The 23463-nt window shown below is 38.3% G+C and overlaps 1 protein-coding gene across 2 annotated transcripts; it reads right to left on the bottom strand.

The window, feature by feature from the left end:
- Nucleotides 1–487: 487 nt before the first annotated feature.
- Nucleotides 488–19249, bottom strand: onecut2 (one cut homeobox 2). Of its 2 annotated transcripts, none has more exons than XM_035390011.1 (2): nt 17909–19241; nt 488–775 (listed from the first exon to the last, which is right to left on the bottom strand). In XM_035390011.1, exons 1-2 carry the CDS (start codon nt 19023–19025, stop codon nt 489–491), a joined length of 1404 nt encoding a protein of 467 aa, XP_035245902.1. In that variant the 5' UTR covers nt 19026–19241; the 3' UTR covers nt 488. The 2 variants fall into 2 exon arrangements, with proteins under 2 accessions (XP_035245902.1, XP_035245903.1); XM_035390012.1 differs by having other exon boundaries at nt 566–775; nt 17899–19249.
- Nucleotides 19250–23463: the final 4214 nt, after the last annotated feature.

Raw genomic sequence — 23463 nt, 5'->3', positions numbered from 1 at the left:
AAAATGCAAAGTCCTCTTTCTTGATTGCCCCATGTTAACTTTGTATATTAAAATTACGCAAAATTATATAAAGGGTCATGGATTTTTTAAAAATATAAGCTGTTTCATGACATACATTTTTTATAATTTGATTTTTATAATTATTCAGACGTATAGTAAAACTCTTCAGATGAACTACACGCAGAGCAGTTTCTGCAATGTGCACCAAACAGCTTTTGGAGTTAGTCAGGCAGTGTGCACGTGGCTTTACCCTAGAGCTCGATCGCTGTGTGTCTCCTTTAGCATTTGATTGTGTTTTTGCTGCTTTTGCCAGTAAACAGCCCCTCTCCCTTTCTTCACCCTCAAAAAAAAAGCAAATTTTAAAAAGGTTGGTATCGAGTGATGTGCCCTTCCCTGGCAAACTGACCACTCTTTCTTTAACAGAACCCCACCCCAACCCTCCCATCCCCACCCTCCCACCACCCCACCCCACCCCCCCTCCCCCCCAATCACGCTTTGGTACAAGTGCTGGAGGCGGAGGAAGCCCCTCCTGGGCTCCCCTCATCCATCCATTTGTCTAGGCTCCGCCTCCGGGCATTCATGAAGAAGTTGCTAACAGTGGTGAGTTCCAAGCCCAGCTGCTGCGAGATAGTCAGCTGCATCTCCTTGGACGGGCGCTTGTTCTCCTTGAAGATGGCGAGCAGGGTGCGGCGCTGGAGGTCAGTAAAGACCAGGCGGGATTTCTTTGGTGTATTGCTCCTTTCCTTGCTCGGATCTTGCTCTTTTCTTTTGCATGCTTTTTGAGGATGAACAGAGTAAATGAGGGAGATAAAAGAAAAAAAGAGAGATTGATTATAATGTTATACATTTTATATTCAGTTTATCAGGCCTCTCAAAACATAATGGGTCAGATTCAAACCATGCTGTCCAAAAGTAAAAGTATGACATTGAAGCAAATGTAAGACTTTTTTGTTGTAAATTTAGCTAAATTATGTATTCATCATATTTGGTGAACTGACAAAAAACAGTGATTTTGTGGGTATGCACAAATCTTTATGCACATTTGAAGATTATTATCTATTCAGGAACTTCTAGCATCATACACACCAGAGCAGGTTGAAAGCCAGTTTACTTTCTGCTTGCATGTCTTTCACAATGCAAGACAATCAATTGCTTATGAGACAGAATGATATAAAAAAGACAGACACATATAGTACACTGAGATTGTACTAAAATGACAGACACATGTAGTACACTAAGATTGTTGTAAAAATGGAAGACGCATGCAATACACTGAGGTAGTTATAAAAATGACAGACACATGTAGTACACTGATATTGTTATAAAACTGGAAGACGCACAGTACACTGGGATTCAAAGTTATGGAATGAAGTAAACAAATCAGTCTCTAAGTCACTGACACTAAGTCACTGGCTCTGCATTTCTGGGATAGCCACAATGGCCACAGGAGGAGTGTGTGTTGCCATATGTGATTTACAACCAAACACCTTTTCCCTCGTGTCTTTTGTTCCCACACGATGACACTGTTACAGCCTGTTCTGTCACAGACATACTTAATCAATAGAGTTTCTTCAGTAAGCATCATCACACCTGCCCCGTCCCCTCCCCCCTCACATGTAAAACCATACTCTAGAGACCTTCCATTACTCATTCCCTCAAACCAACCAGCAGTCAGAAAATGACCCCTTTGAAAAAAAGTTAATTTGCTGCTGATTTGAGTGTTGGAGGACTACTGCCTCTAGGGGAAACTTTGGCAAACACCTGAGCTAAATAGATTGCTTTTTTATTTGCATTGTACCCCAATGTATACAAGTTTTGAGCAGACAAATTTACACACATTGTCAACTGAAGTAATCAAGAGGCTTTCTACTGTTAAATTAATCAAAACATTTTGTCTGTCTTGCTGTATTCTAAGAGTGACATGGTGTTTTTTTTTATTTTTTATAACAAGGGCCTAAAAAAGTAGGCTACTCCAGTACATTTGTGTTGTTACAGCATTTACCTGCGTAGAGGAGCTACTTTTTGTAAATACAATTGGGATACCTTTTTTGATTACTTTCTCTTCCAGAAACAGTTTTTTTTTTTAAGCTGACAAATGTGCAATGTTGTATAAAAACTAAACTGAATTCAGTGGAGAGAGTGACACTTTTGTGGATGTTGTGTGTATAATGCATATTTTTTCCATTTTCTTCCATTAGCGTATGTGTCCCATTTTCATTCCGTGTATTTATTTGTCCCATTAGTAAACTGCAAGCACACTAAATCCTGTTCCAAAATCTCTTGGCAACAACACAGCACTCAACTCTTTGAATGCAGCGACATTTCTGACCATTTTCAGCTGAAACATTTTTGAGGATCACCAAATCAATATTTAGGCCAAAAATATGCTTATAATCAGAGAGGAACCTTTACGAGCACTTAAACATCAATGAAAATCAATATCGCAATATTGAGTCTTAACTATAAATTGTGGTTGTAGTAGAAGTATTGGCAGTAGTAAATTCTAAATTTGAGCTAAATCTGGATGCTATGGCTAATTTGAAGGAATAGCTGTTTTCCAGAATTACGTATTAACTATTAACAGCCATCATGGGGCTAGAACCAGTTTCACAGGACAAAATGGTACAAATAGTCCAGTCAATGGAAATGCACAAATACTATTACTAAATGGACTGCATTTATATAGCGCTTTTATCCAAAGCGCTTTACAATTGATGCCTCTCATTCGCCAGAGCAGTTAGGGGTTAGGTGTCTTGCTCAAGGACACTTCGACACGGCCAGGCCAGGCAAAAACAGCACATTTCCCATTTTCAACAAAATAACGAGCTGAACTTTGTCCATAAGACATTAAGCAAAAATTCATTATTTTAATTTAGCACAAAATACTGTACTATGCTGTTGCATGCATCATTTTGTCAACAAATAAAGAGAAATCTATTTCAATTTCAAATCTCAAATTTAAAACTTATGTTCATTGAAATTCGGCTTATTCTGTAATATAACAATACTTCTAATATCTGGACACTTGGATTAAGCAAATGTCAGTTATTAACTTTGATGACTCAGCTTTAATCCATAGACAGCTGCTATCTGCAGTGGGTATGACTTCATTTAAAGACTAACTTTGGTGGCTGTAAGCTTCGATCAAATGACAGCTCCAGCAACTCTGGTGGTTATGCATTTTTAATCGAAATACAGCTTTTAACTTTGCCAAACCACTGCAGGCCTCCTCCTTCCAAAACTCCAGTAGTTTAAAAAGTTACTCTGGAGTAACTACCAGAATAATCCTCCATGCACATTTGATAGCCTTTTCATATTTCAAAAGGTACTGAGACCAGACAGCAAGCAAAGCAGCCACGAGTATTAGCGGACTGAATTTCAGTGATACCCAGAGAGACTGATCCACCCGTCCACTGATCCAGCCATCCACACTCATCCACCCATGGCTCTGCTCATTCACATGTGTAAGGATTTCACGGAACAAAGGCATCGCTCACCGACAACCATAGCTCCTTCATGAGGGACAAAGCACCTGTTTGGCCATAATGTTGTGGACTTTTGGAATCCCCTGAGTCGCTGATGTGTGCAACTAGCACCTTTTAGATACCTGTCGTTTGGGGACCACAGATGCTGACTACACAAGCAATGTAATAATGAGTATCAATTTGGCACAGAATAAACAATGACAGCATTTCAGGTATGAGGTTTGTTTAATGTGAATCTTGAAAGTAAGGCCATTAATAAAAAATAAAAATAAAAAACTGGAATAAGAAGCGCGTGAATTGGCCTCAAACATAATTATAATTCGCACAATAGACAATAAGATTTATCCATGCTGAAATCTAAAATCTCCGCTCTGCGTCTATTGCCGAGACTGATAGCCTACTCCTCCACAGCGAAAGATATTTGATTTGATTACCCCTCTGAATTAAGTATGCACAACTGAGACCAATTGAGATCAATACAAATCAGGTTAAGTACTCAATTGTGTACAAAACTATTATGTAAGCGGGAACTGTCCAAAAAAGGCATGTAAACAAACACGTAGCCTATCCGTGGTGCATTGTTGGATGTTTGCGCCATCCTCACCTGTATAGGACACATCCGTAATAATTTTACAGAATGGAAAGGCGTCGAGTATGGAACCTAGGCTCTGTGAAAATAATTTTATATAATAAAATATATAGCTGATCTCCTTCTAAAACAAAGAACAGCACGTGAAGTTACTGGAATATAATTGCAATAGTATATACCTCATGAGGAGGCCTACTCTTGTTTTCGCACGCTTCATACATGGTTGGTAAATCCACAGCACGACTATACGCAGGTGTCGCTGTTCGTGGTCCTGAATATATGCCTTCACTAAGCAGTCGATAATGAAAGAATATGCGTACAAGGAGTCACAATCTTCATTACAACTGATTCATTCAAGTTTAAAAACATTTAAATTAGCTGGTTGAAGCTACAACGCTAATTATATTTTGTAATACGGGTTATGTTATGAGACCTGAGAATATTGGATGAGTGCTTTTACCGTAGCCTACAAGCGAAACGAACAACTGAAAAAATGTCACGGTTTGTCCAGAGGGTGGCAGTATTAGACTTAAAAGCGCTGTCGAGAATTCTGTTTTCACTTTAAAAAGAAGTAAGCCGCCGCGACGCTCCTGGACAGCACGCGGTGTTGTGATTTCAACCCAAAAGGTCGAGGGTTCACATCCCAGGTGAAACAATGTCAGTTGTACCCAATTGCATCATTGAATCAAGTACTTCTTCACGTCAATTGCTAGCACTTCTTAAAACCCTTTGAAGAGTACTTCTGGAATATTCGTTCAAAGTTAGTGTTCTGGATCTCCATTGATTTCAATTACCAGTAGTGATCGCCACGTCAGCATTAGAATGTTCAGTTAAGAACACTCTAAACACATGTGATCTTACACCTTAAAGGACGAAATCCCTTATTAAATATACCAGTAAAACTGATGTTGTAAATAGTTTGGTTGTATATATAAGGAGCAATGCATTTCTATTTTAAATTATCTTGTATTTGTTCATTGGGCTTTTCATTTCAAGACGAGTTGTGCTTTGTGTCGTTTCGTACATGACATTATGATCGCAGTTGAAATTTGACTAATTTTAATGACAGATTCTTAACATTACTGGTGTTGACGAATCAAAATGCCCAAACTTGATAAAGCACTTCCCTCAGAAACCAAGCATCTTGTTTATACGTATCTTTTTAGAATGAGTAAATTAAAGCATTAATGGCTCATCAAGATTTAAAAATACTTAAACCGCAAAAGAACACTTAAATCTGAATGATACATATGTTAGCGTGCAGCTATGGTTTGATGGAGAGGGAAATTTTTTTTGTAAAATCAATGCTTGTCTATAACTGAGATGCGTGTGTTCTTCCAGAAATGTATATTAAGGCCAGAGCAAAAAACAGTCTACCTGTTCTGAACTGGAATACATGGAGTGGAAGTGATTTGCGTACAGCTTTGTAAACAAAGTTTATTGATTCCAATGAAGGCTATAATCAGATAAAAGTCGCTACACAATAAAATGTCTAGTGTTAATTCAACTCAGAGTACATGAGTCCAATAGGGAACATAAACTCTGTAAGAGTTGATTCATTTAACACTGTTACCGTGTACGCTCAGCTTCCACGTTTCTCGAGGGCCAGAAAGTCAAGGAAACAAATGATTCAGCCCTACTTTTAAAACACGTTGCATATGCCTCTGTCTCTAAATAATGGAACAGTGTCACAATCATTTGAATGAGGTGCGTTCAGGTACTGATATGTTTCAGAAGAGTTGTCACTGAGATTAACTCATATTGCACTAATAGTTGTATTTTCCCCACACTACTGCAGTTCCATGGTACCGAAACGTATACATAAAGCAACATTTATTTGCATAGTGCATTTTATAAACATTTGTCATAACACGATTCCCACGAAACCCTAGCCTAAACCCCAACAAGAGCAAGCTTGTAGGGCAACGGTGGCGAGGAAAAACTGCTTAGGTAGATTTGTGTTTTATGTTCCAAGTAAAACGTACTGTAGCAGTTAAAACACGGCTCAAGGAATCATGTGCATTTGATCAGCAATAACCCATGTAAACGCCCTGCAGTATTCGTTTGTAATAGGAGAAATCATTAACGACTAACGAATACAATACAGCTTCCTTTATGTTCTGAAATAATGATACAGTACTATGGAAACTGAGAGCTTTGGCAGGTGGGACCCTTTCTCCTATTAATAACAGCTTCGCACAACATTATTCTCACTCGTTCTGAATGAATCATTTAAAAGAACTCCGTAAGACCGTCTTACTCTAAATTCAAGAAAAGCGCCTTCCTGCAGAAATAGCTCAGTGAAAACATCAAGGACGCGTTCTCGCATTATTTTTGTACAATGACAAGTAAAAGCAAATACCATGAATGGCACTTCTGACGCAGGCGTTTCATCGATCGGGAATACATTCCTCAACAACGGCTTTAATTTCATACTGAAAAGGGTTCTTTCCTCTTCTTGGTCATTAAAATTCTTAACGTACAGTCCATGTAGGCTACATTGATACATTCATATCAGAGATAAAGACTGTCGAGCCTTTCGTATGGAGACGCATTTCAGTGGTGAATGCACAGTACATTGGTTGCAAATAAGTTTGGTCCACACATTGAACGATTGTAAAATTCGTTTACAATGTACTCTGGCTGAAAAAAACTGTCACGTCCATGTGTAGTTAATTATAACCACTGGATCAAAATTAATGTTGAAACCTAATAGTTTAGAAATCAAATAATAATGCTAAACATTAAGGAGTGTATCCTACTAGTATGTTACACAATTGAGGTTTATGGTAGGCTATGGAATGAACGTCCCACATTGCTCGGAAGAAAATGCAAAACCACAAACATACAGTTCTAAGCCTTTATATAAAACAGGCCCGTAACTGTTCTCAGCGCCGTGTAATCCTTTGATTGCGAAAAAAAAACAACCAATGAGGCGCGCAGAACTGGGTTTACCGTTCGAAATCAACACTAAACAAGAAACACTGCTTTTACACGTGACTAATTTCAATTTCGTTACTACTAACATTTAACTGTCTGTTACTGAAAAAGTGTAGTCTACTCCCACAAAACACCCACGACCATTTTGAAAATAGTTTCACTTTTATACAGTTTTTGATGAATAATTTTAAATATAGGCTACAGTCTAAAGATACAATGTTTTTATTATAATCAAATAATAAAAAAACAAAAGATCTCGCCCTTTTCTCTAAACAAAGCACCCTCGTAAATTTGGAATTCGAATTACTGTTCTATGAAATGTGCTTTCATCGTGTTGCATTCTGCTTACTGCGGCCATTTTGCGACTGAAAAAGGTGCCACTGCACTCGCCTCTGTCTGGGAGCTGCAGACACGCAGCAACTGTATATGGGAGGCACTGTATATGGGAGGGGCCGTCTTCTCAGTCAATGGAAATTCACAGTGCAGCGATTTAATCACGGCGTTGTACCCCATCACGCATTTACAGAATGATCAAAAACACAATTATAATATTCAAATTGGTCTTTGCGTCTACTGTTTTCAGGGTTTGAAAGGGGAGTTAACTGGATTTTTAAAGGGTAAGGTTAAATCAATTGGATCAATACCGTAGGTTTCCCTGGCCTTATATCAAACGGGTAACAGCTCCTCTTGCCTATGGTTTATCTTTCTTCTCTGACAAATGTAAATCAATGTCTTCTGCTTCTCTAACACCACAGAGCCGAGAATGTGCGCATGGTATTGTGGAATAAACACCTCGTGCCGCAGTGCATTCAGTTTGGTCACATTTATCTCATAGTAAATCTCGGAGTGATTTAACTTATTTTTATATATTGTAGCCAAAGTATTCAAGAAAAAGGTTGAACTAATTGTATTTTTATAGTTCTATAACTAACTACAAACAGTTGGCGAATTCTATTGATGGTTTAAGTAGAAACAAATACAGGTTGAAGCATAAATAATATATACAACTTTGAAAAGCAAAACAATAGCTCATGAACAAAAGGACATTGATTGAAAAAAAAATTAAGTTATTTAAATCCCGAATAATGAGACATGCCTTATGAACAAATTTTAAATTGTTAAGAGGTTCATACATTCCGGGTCAGCGCAAATTACATGGACATGGCTTGGAATCATATAACACACTTTAGTGAATGCAATGCGGTTTGTGTTTACATCTGTCAAATGTTAATGATATTTTGTGAGGTCGATGATCACTGTAGCCTAATTAAGGAAAATGTTGAGTTATAATCGACCGTAAGGTGAAACACGTTTCATGTATGTATACCCTTTTTCAGTACCCCAGACAGCGCAGTGCAAGTACTAACCAACGCACTCAGGGTAGATGGAGCCTCGTGCTGGGAAAAAAGGTATTTTTCTAACGATTAGCCTAATATACCCAGGTCACAACATAGCTCCACGAAGTATGTAAAATCTCACAATAGGACCGAATTCAGTCGAAAATGTTATCCTGGATCTATAGCTGTCCTTTACTTTTGCACAATTAAATTCAAGCGCTACGCTTTGCGTTCTGAAAAATAGTTTGGCGAGTGAATTTCAGTGATCGTCTAACTTAATTAAACTGGGAGTCGAGGTTAAGCCTATTATAGTTTAGAGCAGTTATACGGTTTAGCAATAAAACTCTTTGTCGATAAAATGAGTGTAACTTAAAAGATCTTAAATTAGCTAAACCTAATTCAATTAGATTTAAAATTAAACTTGACCCCTAATTCTGCATGAATTCATACTGTGGTGTCCTGGACTGTAGCTTGTTAGTTACTGTTATTATATAAATGCAGTCCATTTACCATTACAAAACGAATGACAAAAACGCCCCAGAATTCACAAAGCAAGTGTAGATTTGAATTCTTGCTTATTTCAGAAATCATAGTAACGCTGACCTATCAGGATATTTGCAAGGTACTTCCGTTAGGGTATGTGGACGATAAAGGAAACTAAAGATGACAGATTCACAATTCCTTTAAATAAATTCTAGGGAAATCAAAAACAATTTATTCTTAAACAAATCAATTCCGTATGAGAAATTCAAAATTTCAATAATGTGCAATGGAATGATGTAATACAATTAATTTTTTCCCTACGAATCATCGCAAAAAAAAAATAAGCCACAGAAAATATTCACATCATAATATCAAATACATATAACTGGCCTGTGGAGTGTCATGCAACCAGTCCATGGTTATGTGGCACTCCACCTCTGCTCATATACAGCTTTCCAGTAATCAGCCAGGTTTCCTTTTAATCGCTATATATTTGTGTACTTGAATGTTTATTTGTGGATAATTATCATTTGGAGTGCCACAGTTACTAAAATGTATTTTAAAAAAGATTAAGAATCAATAAGAATAAAAAATGGCACAGATTCATTACTCAAATAAAGACTAAGGCCATTGTGATCATACTGAATCTGGACTCTGCAAGAGTAACTATGCCCCAGTAATTGAGGCATGATTCGAAATAAAAACTGGTAAGAACGGCAGACCTGCATTTCTAAAAGGGGTGTTGTTAAATTTGGGAGATAAGATAAACACATGGCATCTGTGAACAGTCCGTCCAACCAGCCTGTGATTCTGTTAGCATTATTGATGATTGGGAGACCCCATGGGACAGATGCCAGGAGTAACCAAAAGCAGGTTCGATCAGGAGTGCCACCTACTCTCCCTCCAGGGCCATATCATTGCGGGTCAGATGAAGAAAATGAGGTAATGAAAAACTTCTGGGCCTCCTCTTGAGGTCTGAGCTTTTCAATTAAAAATTTAAAAAGTCTCATCTGAATGGAGGCAGCAGAGAGGACGCCTGTTCGATGAAGGCCTTACTTGGGTTCATGCACAGACAGCCAGCCAGCCCCTCCCCCCAACATTATGTTTCAGTGCTTGCCTTCCTAAACATTACTGCAGTGAAACACAGCAAAGACTGTGTTGTAGACTTCAGGCTTAATGACAGAAGAGCACCTGTACGCATTGCTTCACTCATTTTAGACCGATTAGGGAGGAACATGGGCCTTTTTTCTGGATGGCGGTTCTGAAACTACCCTAGTTCGTTAACCTGCGTCTTCCCACTGCCACTGACATGCACATTTTGTTAAAATAAGTCCTTGCACTGTCATCATATTAGCCTGTTAGATTGCTTATTCCCCATCCTGTATGTTTCACATAACTGAAGGGCACCACACACCAGAGCGCAAAGACAGACATGCAACAAACAGAGTTTGTTTTTGTAACCTGTCCTCTTGCGGCAGAACTCCGAGTGATCCAAATATTTGCAGGTTAAATAGCATGCACCTGTGGTACAGGACAGAATTCCAACTGAACTCTACACTGACTGAGTTTGCATACATTAGTACCATTAAATGATGCATTTCTAAAGCTCCTGTGATACGTGAAAGGCACAAATTCTACAGACGCCATAGCTGCAAATTATTTCAGTGTAAAAGTGTGCCTTATCAACTAAATAGCATTTCAAATGAATTTAAAACGGGTGATAAAGTTTAAAATACTGCTTATACTATTTTGTGCAGAGGGCTAAACATGTTGCCATACAACTACTCCCTGTGGCAATTTGCCTTCGGCATAAATTTCTTCATGCAAATACAAGCAAGAATCAAAGTAAGAACCTGAACCAAGAAATTAGGGAATTTTTTGAAATTAGAAATGTCCATGGGTACCATTAGTAAAACACATTCTGTACTGTGTTAATGTAGGGTGAAGTAGGGATTGAGGTTTGTGATAGTTTTTTTTGCTTAACATACTGTAGGCATCCCAAAAGTCATAGGATATAAGGACAATAAATTGAATGATTTAAATACTTGCAATCATGTTATCTTCTAAGATTTTAAATTTGTTACAGTATTATCATGTTATTCAGCTAGAACTCAGAGAGGGAGGGCATTTGTTTGACTAAAAAAAAAACCAAGTGTCCTCTCAAACCAAACAGACAGCCATACTGAATGACAGCCTATCAGGAATTACACAGTTTCATATCAGCCCCAGTGGTGATGACATCAGTGTTCCAAAGGTATGTTGCCAGACTGACTGTTGAGACAAGGCCAATCAAAGTACTCATTGACTCAATGATGTCACTTTGCTGATGGGGGAAATACTCCGATCTCATTTCGGAGGGTATAGAATGGTCAAAAAGATTTCGGCTTTTACTTTCACAAATATTGGATTGGTAGCAAGTATTAAATTAACCATAATTGGAATACAGAAAAAGTTTGAATGTTCTGCACCCATTAGTTAGACATCCATGGACATGAGATCTAGTTTTTGAGGGAACATTAAAAATACATTGACTCAAACTTTTCTGAATTTCCTCATCCAACAACTTGCCTAGTAGCTTGGATTTATAAACACAAAAAACTAATGTTATGGCCCAAAAATCTCCAAGTTACAATAAGGAGACGGCAGCAATGACCACAACACAAATGCTACAGAAACAAACTGAAGATCAGCTTGAAGTCAAAATATTAAAAACTGGTCCAAGAATTTTTTTTTTTTTTTTAAATAAAAATAATCACCCAAAAAGGAAACCTTGCAGATGTGGCCTAACAGCAGTTGAAAAGAATAAAAAGCGGGAAGTTCAGGCCTCCCCACAATGGGAAGGCGGACCTGAATTATTCCCAACCTGCCTACATTCAGCTAAAACACAACAAACTAAAACAAACCCGAAAACAGAGAAAGGCCACAAAAGCAGGAAAACCAGCACTCAGCAAACCCAAAACTATCATGGTTCCCCCTCACAGCCAAAATCAGCAGCAAGGAGGCAAGCTGTTTCAGGACAGAAGTATTTACCAGCTCAGAAGACCAAGTGAGGCTGGATCCCAATTACCACAGGTGTAGGTGTTTTCTCAATTAGCACAGGTGTGGATGGTTCCTAATCAGCACAGGAGGAGTGGAAAAGACACCTACATACTTCAGACACTTCAGGAGCAGGGGAGGAAAAATGATATATATAACAGAGCCTAACGGCAACAGCAGGAACCAAACCAATCAAGTCCAGTGAATAAAGGATTACATAAACACCTTATTATGAATTTAAAAATTAAGCATCACTATGTCAAAGCTGCAGGTGTGCTTATAATACCAGCAATTGTATTTTTGCAATATAATCACAAAATCATCTTTGATAAATATCATCATTGTCTGCTTTCCTCATGTATTCTGTGATTCAGTGTATTACACAAAGAATGAATTTTATGATAATAACAATATTTGTATTGTCATGATTCATAGTCAATCTAACTGCAAAGTATTTTGTCATTAACCTTCAGCAACAGATATTTATTTTATATGCACAATATTATGAGTTTGGCAGTTACTGAAATTAAGAGAAATAATGCTATGAAATCATGGCAAATCAAATATCAGAGAAGATGTCAAGTCTGAGAATATAAATGAAAATATTTCTGTTCTAATGTTGAATTTATTATGTTGCCACCATGGCATTTGAGGCTATGATTGATAAATTAAACTTACGAAAACAGTTATAATCTTGTTCCAATAGTTTAATTTACCTGTGAGTTTTATTTCTTCTGAATTGCAGAGCAATGTAAGACATTAGTGATTATAAATAATTTGTCTATAAACACCTAGGTGAATGTCTTGATTTGGTTTGGGAAATAGAAAATTACATGATAATCAAGATCCCTAAACCTGACAACCAGGTTATATAGGGACAGCATCAACACTGTACACAAATAACAAGAATGGTCATCACTTAGGGTAAGTGTTTTCTGGTGATAACTTTAAATAAAGTGGTCTGGATGGGTAGTCTTTGTCCTATACCTCCTTGCTATATTGATTTCACTGCATTAGTCTTCATTGAATCCAATTAACTAAATATAGCAATAATGCAAGTCCAAATCTGTGGAGGAGTGAGGTCTGAGTCTGGTCTGTTTTGTAATGATGTTCTAAACACTCACTTCACCCCTATAACAAAAACCTTGTGCCCTGGAATCTTTTTAGACCTACATGTTTTTAGTTCACAACCACAGCCCAGTCAGCAACTGACTGATAGAGCTTGAACAGTAAACAAGGGAGCAGATGTGGGGTTAAAGGAACCAAACTTTGCACTTTACTCAGCTACTGTTGACCAAAACAGTATTGTAAGATATCGCAATGTCTGGCAATGTTTGGCCAAGCAAGCCAGACTATCATGTGGCCAATACTTTGTCTTGAAGAAAAGGCCATTTTCCATATCTCATGCTGCTTGATCAGGACGCAAATGTCAACAGGAAGCTTAGGAGATATGCGAAAACATATGATACCTGCTAATCTAAACTGCCAAATCAGATTGAATCATGCCATCAAATCTCTCTCTGGTTCTTTGTAATCTACAAAAAAAAACAACAACTAACAGATATGTATCATCTAATCATAAACCCAAAATAGTGGACTTATTCCATAAGATAATGGAAACAGAAATCATTGACAGTACATTCACTTTCTGACCACTGAAACAAAAGTAACAGTTTTCACATCGCAGATATGGATAAGAAAAAAGACTTATGATCCAAAATGGCAATCCTTACCTAGACAGACCCCCAAAAAATATGTGCACTTACACATCTTAAATTGCGATACTATTTTCTTTAGAGCTATACGTAGTCCCTTTAAGCTAAACACTGTATAATATGGCAGCAGATGTGCTTTCTACATAGTCTAGGAAACAATGTGGTCTCAGTGGTCCATTTAACTTTTGGCAAAGGATAGTCATAATATTTTGAAAGTACTTAGGAATTTTTAAATGTACTGTATACCCCTTACCCCATATGGCTTATGAAAATCTCGCCAACTTGCATTAATTATGGCATGCAGAAGTGCTGCCTCACAAGCTACATTTTAAATCCCTTTGCCAAAAGCAATTTGCCCCGAACAAAAGGCAGACCAGAGAATTTAGCTCAGCAATTAATGGATTTTCCTTTTACTATATTGTGACTGTCCTGTTCAGACAACATTCTACTTGTGCGGCTCAAAAATTCATGAGGAATAAATGGACTATCCTAAGCTATTCCGAGCCACTGTTTCTAGTCATGCTTAGTTCTGTGTCAATCACGTGCTGTTAGCCAATACGATGACTCTTGCGGATTCAAACTACTTTCCATGTTACTCTCTGAGACTTGCAGTGTTTCATTTACCTCTGACCTAGTAGGCTAACATTGTTCAAGTGATTCATATTAAGTTCATTAGCTACCGCTAGTAAAAGCAGGTACTACCCAGCAGTACCAAAGTAGTTATCAGCGCTGCAGTGCTTGTACCGATCTAGATTATTAACAGCATCTATTGTCATTTTCATTCTGTAACAAGAGGAATGTTAATACTGTACGAGTATTGCACAGATATATACAGTCTCCCACTCGTTATTCAGTGCTGTCGTAAGTATTATAGGAGGTGCCTTAGAACAGGTCTACACGAGAGCTGCAGCTCAGTCCACTGCTGGGAACATATTTCCATCATCGGCTTTCCTGGAAGAAACCAGGATCAGGTTCCAGATCAATGAGAACTGGGTCCACACGTTTATGTTATTGTTGCCAGCATTAATGCCCTTTTAATCTTCAAGAGATTATCCGCATCGATCCACACCCATGGAGCTACACATATTTGTTTTAGAAAGTGACATAACCACAGGACTGAAAGACAGGAATAAAAATAAACGACAGGTTTTTTTTTTCTTGGGATCTTGTTTCTTGTGTGAAGATTTCTCACTGCCTTCAATACCTTCTGGAATTCTGCGTATGGGTGGAAAGGCGGAGTTGGATGTGATTAGGCAGGGTTCCGAAAGCGAGAGTTATTTATTTGGATTGTGCAAGATTATTGTTTTTATCACACAGAAACATTACAATATATGCCTCTCAGAAGAAGCCCATGTCGCTAATCGTGTCTAATGAAATACCATAACAAATAATTCAACTTTAAATGTCTTTGCATATCAGTAGTTCAGTTTAGGTCACTCTTCCACGTTGTTCGCTAAGTAATTGTAATCGGTAGCAAGAGCACATCGCCTCCACTTTGTTGCCGAGCAATCTAATGTTAAATGCAGAATAGTTTGTAGCTGCTCGTCCGTCCATGTAAATTGGAAAAAAAATATATATCTTGCGAAAATTAATTGCAGTGACTGCACGATTAAAGGCGCTAAAGGGGAGCGATGGGACGATTCAATCAAAGCTAATATTATTTGGCTTCCGTTTTAGATTCAATGGAATGCACGGTGTTAATTTCCCTAGCTCCTTAAATTAGCTACTTTTATGATTTGAAATATTTTCTGAATATGTGGTATAAATTTTGTCTGAAAAGTTAAACCCTACCCGTTTCTCATATTGTCTGAATCGCATCCAAAGAATGACAATTTTAATTTTAACCATAGCCCAACTGCGTCTGAAATTTCAAGGTAAACCATTTTGGCTAAATTATTTTTATCTCAGTAAATTTGCTAGACGTATTGTGTTCTGAATTGTAATGTCCATTTTTACTCATACTCGACCATATTGTGTCTGCAAACCGTGAGCAGGGTTTGAGTTATTTTGAGTAAGACCAAACCTTTTCGGTTTTGTGGCCGTCCCAAGATGTTACCCAGTCTGATTGCTTGTATGCTCGTGGAATAAGCTTGAGCCAAGTGTCACCTTTGATTTGACAACATTAATACTGCGAGGGCAGGACCATCCACTCCCGGCGAATTGACCCTTTTTGTTATCTGAAAATGCCAGCATTATTTTTCCAAATGTTTGCGTTCGTTCATTGGCTAATACATGAGATGTACTCATTATTAGGCCAAACCAAGCTTGTATTTCAGAAGACCATCATTGTCATTGGTTATATTCCATATTCACGTGGGTTCACGATATTGGGATGATCAAACGTTTAGTGTAGAGAGCACCGATTTACATTAAATTGAGGTTATAAATTATTCGTTTTGTATAATTGTGTAAGGACTGACAGAGGCCTCGCGCTTAGCTTCACATTTTGCCTGGTTAACCCGAGACAAGGTGACGTTTGGCGCTCCGGCTCTGGGTCATGCAGAGATTTCTATCAATAATTCATTGAGCCGCTGCAGCTCCTGCTCTTCGTTTCAATTCCCCAGCCTCGCCGATCACATAATACCCCCCACCCCCCTCCCCTTTCCTCGGAGAAGGCTATACTACCATCTGCGCGCTGAAATAACTGCGGGAAAAGCTCCGACGTCTTCAAATATTACAATAATATATCCTACACATCCTACGCTATGTCCATATATTAGCATGTTTTGGTGCTAAATATGTCATGCAATTTCTCTGTTGTAGGCCTATATACACACCTTATTTTTTGTTAGCTACATACAATTATACCATTATTTAAATCGGTATTATAAGAGGAACATTTCTAAACACTGCGCTCAAAATTGTTATTTTTTTATTTTTAATAAATGTAATAATAACTGAATGCATATGGCAGTTTGCATGTCCAATGCTGCATACAATCAAGGCCTAACAGCTACATTCAGTTGTCACCTTTGTCGCTTTTTTATTTTTATTTTTTTTATTTTTTCATTTTAAGAGCGTGTACCCATAGATAGCTAATAAACGCGCGTATTTACGTTCAGTCACGCATAATCTCACCATGGATAGTTTGTCATTTTACTATTACGTACCAACTAGATGGTACCTCACGTATTACTGCGTAGTCTTATGTGTACAAAAAGTCAAAACAAAGAAAAATGTGTCGTAATAATATTAGCCCTTATTTTTTGATAGAATATTGCTACGATTTACTTATTATGAATATATATGTGATATTTTTTGGTTATTTTTGTAAATATTATTTAGCATGACTGTGTATTAAATGTATTTTTCTTGCTTTGTTGCTTTAATGTTGAATCTTGATTACCAATAAAACGTTCACGTCGAAACACTGTTTGCTCTTGTCTTTAAATAGACGATCAATCGGTTTAAAAAAAAAAAAAAAAAAAAAGTGGTGTACAATTAACTTAACCCCTGTTTTCTTGAGAAGAACAAAAGAAGAGGATTCTATGGGTTACATTTTTCATCGCTAGAGGGGGCAACAACCTTACTATGAGTAGCCTACACACTTTTTCTCATTACTGACTTGCATTGAGTATACGAACAGGTACAACCAAGCCAACGGAAAAATATTTTTCTGTCTCTCCCTCGTACACTCACTGTACAATGCATCGTTAATGCAAAGACGAATGGTGTCGTTCATACATATTTTGTTTTTAAACTTTTCAGAAACATCCGTTCACGCCATGGTAATCAGACAATCAACAAATATACACTATAGCCACAAAGTAAAACGCAAAATAATAACAATAACAACATTTTCACATTCATAAAACAATGATAGACAACACTTTACTAGATAGCACACGGTGTTTCAGAACAACACCTACAATGCACATTAAGGTAAGTTCCTTCAAGACGGTAGAATTAGATATTTTTGTTTAATAATTGCAGGGCTACACAATCTCAGCTCAGAACAGTAACAAATACACCTGCACATGAAAACATATATTTCTGTTTTTTTACACCTTTTAACTAAAAGAGAGTTCTTTTCAGGTTTATGACAAAGGGTCGTTTTACTCAAGTAAAAATGTATGTATCTCAATGCACTAAGAAAAGACAATCTATTTTAAAGAAACGGATTTTATAAGAAGGTTAAGAAAAAACGGACGTGCCATTATTATTGATTGTTAGCAATTGAACATCAATAATGGTGTGATTCAGAACGCGTTTATATAATCAGTGTAACTCCATGAAAATCGTGAACTCTGTTTTAGTGTTGGAAGGCAGCAAGAATGCAAGCAATTCTATAAACAGAGTTTTCATCAAGATACCTTGTCTTACCTGCAAGCCGTAGGGCCGACATCCTCTGGAACTCGGGTTCTTGTAGCCACTTCCACATTCTCCTAAATGTCTCCCTTCCCGATTTAAGTTTACTCCAGGGTTTGGGGTTCCTTAGGAGGTCGGAAAGGGTGCCCTGTGAGCGGCACAGAACCCGCTGGGCGAAGATCGCCTGCGGGATGCTGTAGCGCTTCAGTTCGGCCGTGATCCTTTGTGCCACCTCTTTGGTGTTGATCTCTTCGAGGTGCCCCGAGTTGGCAGTCTGCGTTCCCGAGGAGGAGGGCGGTCTGTCCCGGCTGGAACCCAACACAGGCCCGTGGGATTGAGGGTGGCCCGGATGCCCGGTGTGGTGCATCCCGTTTAAATGCGGCATCATACCTGCCGTTGGGCCACCGAGGCCTCGAGAAAGGTGTTGATCCCCTCTGGCCAGCATGGCAGCGTGGGCATCAAAGTTGGAGCTCAGCATTTTGTCATGCCCATGCGTGCTGTAGTTGTGGAGGCTTTGCTGCGTGTTGTGGATGGAGCCCAAGCCATTGCCGAGGGGGCTGCTGGCCAGGGGGGATAAACTCTGACCCATCCCGGTCATGTCCTTATGGTAGGGGCTGTAGAGGTTGTTCATTGCTGGTAAACCCCTTTCATCCCGCATCAGCGTAAAACTCCCGCTTACGTTCCCAGAGAGACGCTGGTGGTGGTGATGGTGATGTGGATGAAATTTGTCCGAAACTGTAGAAATTGGGGGTAAGGGTTGGAGTGGCGTCAACGTGGTGTAAGTGCCGCTCATGCCCATCCCAGGTGGGGATGTGTCGCACGGCATGCTCATTGCGTGGTGGAGCGGGAGGGACAATTCCGGACGGTACTCTCCAGCCCCATCCAGAATTGTAGCCATACTGGACACCATAGCGGAACGCGATGATGCCGCAGCCAAATCCTGATGTATCCGCAAAGAAGCCCCTGTGTTCCGATTGTGGTGGGGACTGTGACTGTTCATCAAATCCTGGTCATGGTTTACGCTTATTCCACCATGCAGATTGCCAATGCTGTCCATTGTCATCTCTGGATTCATGGCGTAAGCATCCAAATCCTTGGCCAGGCATCGATAGGCGTTGTAGGCAGTCTTCATTCAGTCCATTGATCTATTTAATATTTTTGTGCCAGGGATGGGTTTTGTCGTTTGCTTTTTTTCTAAGGCCTCTCGGGTTTTTTAAATAAAAAATTACCGATCTCTATCAGACGGGCCAGTGCTGTTTCTCGCCATGTCCGAGCCCTCTCCTCCTCCTACGTATTCTGTTTAGGCAGCCAGAGCTGTCCGGGATGGGTTTGCTCCCCGATCACCCTACCCCAGCGAAGTGGGAGGGGATTGCTCGATGATTGACACCACTCCTGTTCAGTAACCTTCTCTCTCGTGCTCATCATCATGCTTCCCGGGGGCTGTGTATCCAATTCGATTGTATTGTGTACGGCGCTGGGAGTTTTCATGCTCGGTTGAGATTTGTATGCTGCTCTTGCATCTGGAATCTAACGTCAGAAAGTCTGAATTTCTCTTAAACTAATCGTAACCCTTTCGTTGCCTGTTATCATTAGTCAAAAGATTATTTTACACAAAATACCGATGGTAACAGAGAAACTTATATTCGTATATTTATATTTACAAAATATTAAAATGGTCATATTTTTAGATGAATGTGATTTTTTGTGGACGTTTCAGGAGAAATGTTAAATGATTTTGTTAATGAATTACATCTCAAATGTTTGATTATACACACGCGTGCGCGCGCGCGCACACACACATATCAAATGTATGGGTCCGGTTGTAATGGTGATTAAAGTACAATTTTAAAGCTTTTTTCTTCTGAAATATGCATAGTCTATTAACTTGCACAGAAAATATACACGTGTTGATATATACGTAGAAAAATATAATTCAACTCAACCTGTAACTTCATGTCCTTTTGTGCTACGCCTTATTTAGTTAATTGGTAATCTGAAAACTTTTTTTAGGACTATAGCACAGTTATGCACACATTTCTATCCAAACATGGCCTTTGCCCTTGTGATGAGCCATCTTCTTTAAAACGCCAAAGTAACGTAAATAAAAAAAACTTAAATAAAGTGCGGGAAAATGCAAACGGGCAATAAAGACGACATCTTCCTTATAATTGGCGCCAGATCTAAAAATGGCACAGCAGGCGTCGTTGTATGTTGCATGTCACAACAACTCCTACTTTATTTCACCTATAACAAGTGTTTCGCACAAACACGGAACTAAAACAGAACTTTGAAAGTAACTGATTTTAAGACAAGGTTGCTCTCTCTTGCTTTGGGTGGTTATTTTGTTTGGAGACTGCGCAGATGTTGCCTTTGTTTAAAGAGACTGTAATTAAGGACAGAAGGACAGAAGTCTAAGAAGCGTGACCTATTTTCCTTTTGATCAGCTGTCAAAGGAGGAGCAGGGGGTCTCTTGCCGAAAAGGCCGCTTCCAAACACTTTCAGCTGTCAAGAGAAGACCTCGCAAATTGGGGAATTGTCTTGGTCCTGCAGTACTTCCTCGTTTATTCAAACGGGGAAACATTCGCTAAGTTTTTGTCTATAATTAGGACACAAAACCTTAGCTAGCCATCTTCAAAGGAGGATTTCCGTAAAATTAAACCATCTAACAGGCTCTGACGTCGCGATTAATTGGTCCTTGTCGAGTTTTGCGCCCAACATTTGTGATATAGACAATATCCAAGTTGCCATTGATAATATCAACACTAATTTGATTACTATGATTTGCTGTTATGTTAAACGTTAAGTTAAAATGTGTTTAGAATTATTGATAGTGTGATTACAGTTTTCCTGAACAATTTCCAAACTGAGATATGTGGTGTCAAGCTATTCATAAATGTGCATGATCAGCCATTGAAAATTTTCTTGACTTAGTTCAGTTTGTATGTTACATGCACTTATCAGTGAGATATCAATATATGAATAAATCTCAGATAAGTGTTAATGGTATATTGTATGTTAATTTAATATGTAAATACAATTCTTCATTTCTTGCTATTTTATATGACTGAGCAATATTTAGGCAGATATTCAAAATTATAATTTTAAATGAAACGCATTCAAAGTATAAAAGCCCAGGATGTTCATCATGTAGGCCCTATGAAGAACGTATAGGTAGCCTGTCTACTCTCACTTAGAGAACGAGCTCTGAGAAATTAACTTGAATGGTCTTTGGATAAAACAGATACATCATACAAATTGTTCATCTTAACTGTAATCATAATACCTCAGAGGGAAATAACAACCACAGTAGCAGCAATGGTTAAACAACCTGTAAAGCGTATAATGTGCTGTTGCATTTAAGGAAAACCAATGAGATAATTGCACAGACTGAATCTTGGGCCACTTTTAAGTTTATAAACTGTAGTTTTGACTAAAAGGAAAAGATTGGGGAGGCCTGCCTAACAGTGGGTCGATTGGGACACGTTTTTCTTTTTTTCTTTCATTTTTTTGTCCTCTCCCAAGCCATCTGCTATGTAAGTGCAGAGGTATTGATCAGTATCATTGTGCTGTGGACCCCATGCTAATCTATAGCGTTACTGGCAATCAGTTTTAGCTTTGCGTTGCATCTGTCCTTACGCCAAGATCTTCTAAGTCTTTTGCCAGTTACAGTATCTACATGGTCTGTGGTAAGTACCCGACATTCCTTTGTCATTTTACATCATAGTCGTTTACCCCGACAGAAAAAAAGATGCAATTAAGGTTTTTTTTTTCTTTGAGTGATTGCGAGGAGATAACGTTTGCATGACGAAGCACGAACGCTTTAGGCCAGTGTATCCGCGTTTTGAGAGCATTGTGATAGCATAGTGAAATACAGCTGCTATGTCGGTTATTCGTACGAATTCATGCACTAATACCGATGCACGCTCAGAAAAAGATTACGAATAAATTGGGTAAATATTTTTGTTTAATTATTTAGTTCTCTAAATGAAACAAAACCGCATCCACCGCATTTATGGAACTTGATCTAAAGTAAAATCAGTAGGCCTGGCGTGCCCGGTATAAGGCCAAATGCAGTGTCTGCATTGGTTAACATGCATGATAGACACAATTGTTGAATTCAAGACAGTGGTAGAACATTTAAACGACTAATACCTGTATGATAAAGTGTTTAGGGGTAAACTACTGTTTACAAGTGACATTAGTCTAAGAAGCATAGAATGAACGTTTTATAGAGAGGAAACACTTTTAAGTAGATAATATGATTCTCGGTGCTGTCGGATTGAGTAGTACGGTGAGGTTTTAAGAGCAGTTAGCCCATTATTTTGACGAGTGTAATCCTTACAGATCGGCTTTTGAGAGGTGGGGAGCAGTCATTGACCAGTTATAAGTACTGAACTTCAGCCCTAAAACTGCAAGCTGGGAACGCCTGCCTCTCACCCTCAGTAAACATATAAACAGACTACTTGCTCATGCTGCTGTGTCTTGAAGTGTATTTCCACGTTTAACATTGTTATAATAATGATTATAAATTATTATTATTATTAGTAGTAGTAGGCTATTATTATTATTATTATTATTATTATTATTATTATTATTATTATTATTATTATTATGCTGTTGTTGTCTTCGAAAAAAAACTTTCATACACACTTTATAGAAGTAGTTACTGATGTACATTTCGAGGAAAAGTTATTTCTCCGTAAATAAACATGATATTTATATCCGCACCGTTCAGGAAAGCGATTAGAAGTCCTGCCAAGCATAAGCAAAGTTTTTTGCGGCATGTGCGTCCCCTCTTTTTCGTTCTTTTTCAAACACAAATCAGCTCCGCACAATCAACGGGGGTTTCATTCCGACTTTAATGACAGCGAGAGGAAACTCCAGGTTGTCTAGGTTAAAAACCTCATCATAAAGACATTTAAGTTAATTTCGGAAGAAAAGGAGGGAGCAAGTGCTCTCTGAAATTCCATTGTAGCCTACTACAGCATTGTTATTCTCGTCATACCATACTTTATTTCGACATTGCCTGGGTGATGATACTGTCTGCGCTCTTTTTCAAAATTTGGCGTGTGGCCCTATTGTTGGAAGTGAGTTATGCGTGAAATCCGTTTTTATTATCCATACAAAAGACGTTTTACTTGATCGTGAAAGGGACGCATTCAACTCAAGAATCTGCCCACTGCTGTTTGGGTGGCAGTGCTTAATCCCTGACTATAGACAAATTCTTTTCAAATGTGAGAATTTATGCATGTTTTTTAAATTTATTTATTTTATTTTTTATTGTGTGGACAGTCGATTTAGTCAACCGACTAAAGTCATAACATGACTTCAAGTTGGCCAACTAGTTGGCTAACTAGTATACGCTACAGTTATATTAAAATAAATTGAAAATAAAGCAGATATCTGGTCAGATACGATGTGTATGTTGGCGCTATGGTTTATACTGAACAATACATAAATTATTGTGATAAGTTATAATACATATAGTATCACTTATTCATGAATTGAAAGCTTTTAGTTGATTACGTGTGAATAAATAAATCAGGTAATTCATGGGTTTACTTTGAGAT

This window comes from Anguilla anguilla, chromosome 14 (assembly GCF_013347855.1).
Source record: "Anguilla anguilla isolate fAngAng1 chromosome 14, fAngAng1.pri, whole genome shotgun sequence".
Classification (NCBI taxonomy): Eukaryota; Metazoa; Chordata; class Actinopteri; order Anguilliformes; family Anguillidae; genus Anguilla; species Anguilla anguilla.
The sequence above is the reverse complement of the archived record's forward strand: the minus strand, read 5'-3'. Positions and strand labels throughout refer to the sequence as shown.

Excerpts from the sequence above, each read along its gene's own strand:
- onecut2 (XM_035390011.1), bottom strand. The coding sequence starts at position 19,025 with ATGAAGACTGCCTACAACGCCTATCGATGCCTGGCCAAGGATTTGGAT. Across the intron at positions 776-17,908 it reads GTCGGCCCTACGGCTTGCAG|CATGCAAAAGAAAAGAGCAA; the intron begins GTAAGACAAGGT and ends ATCCTCAAAAAG.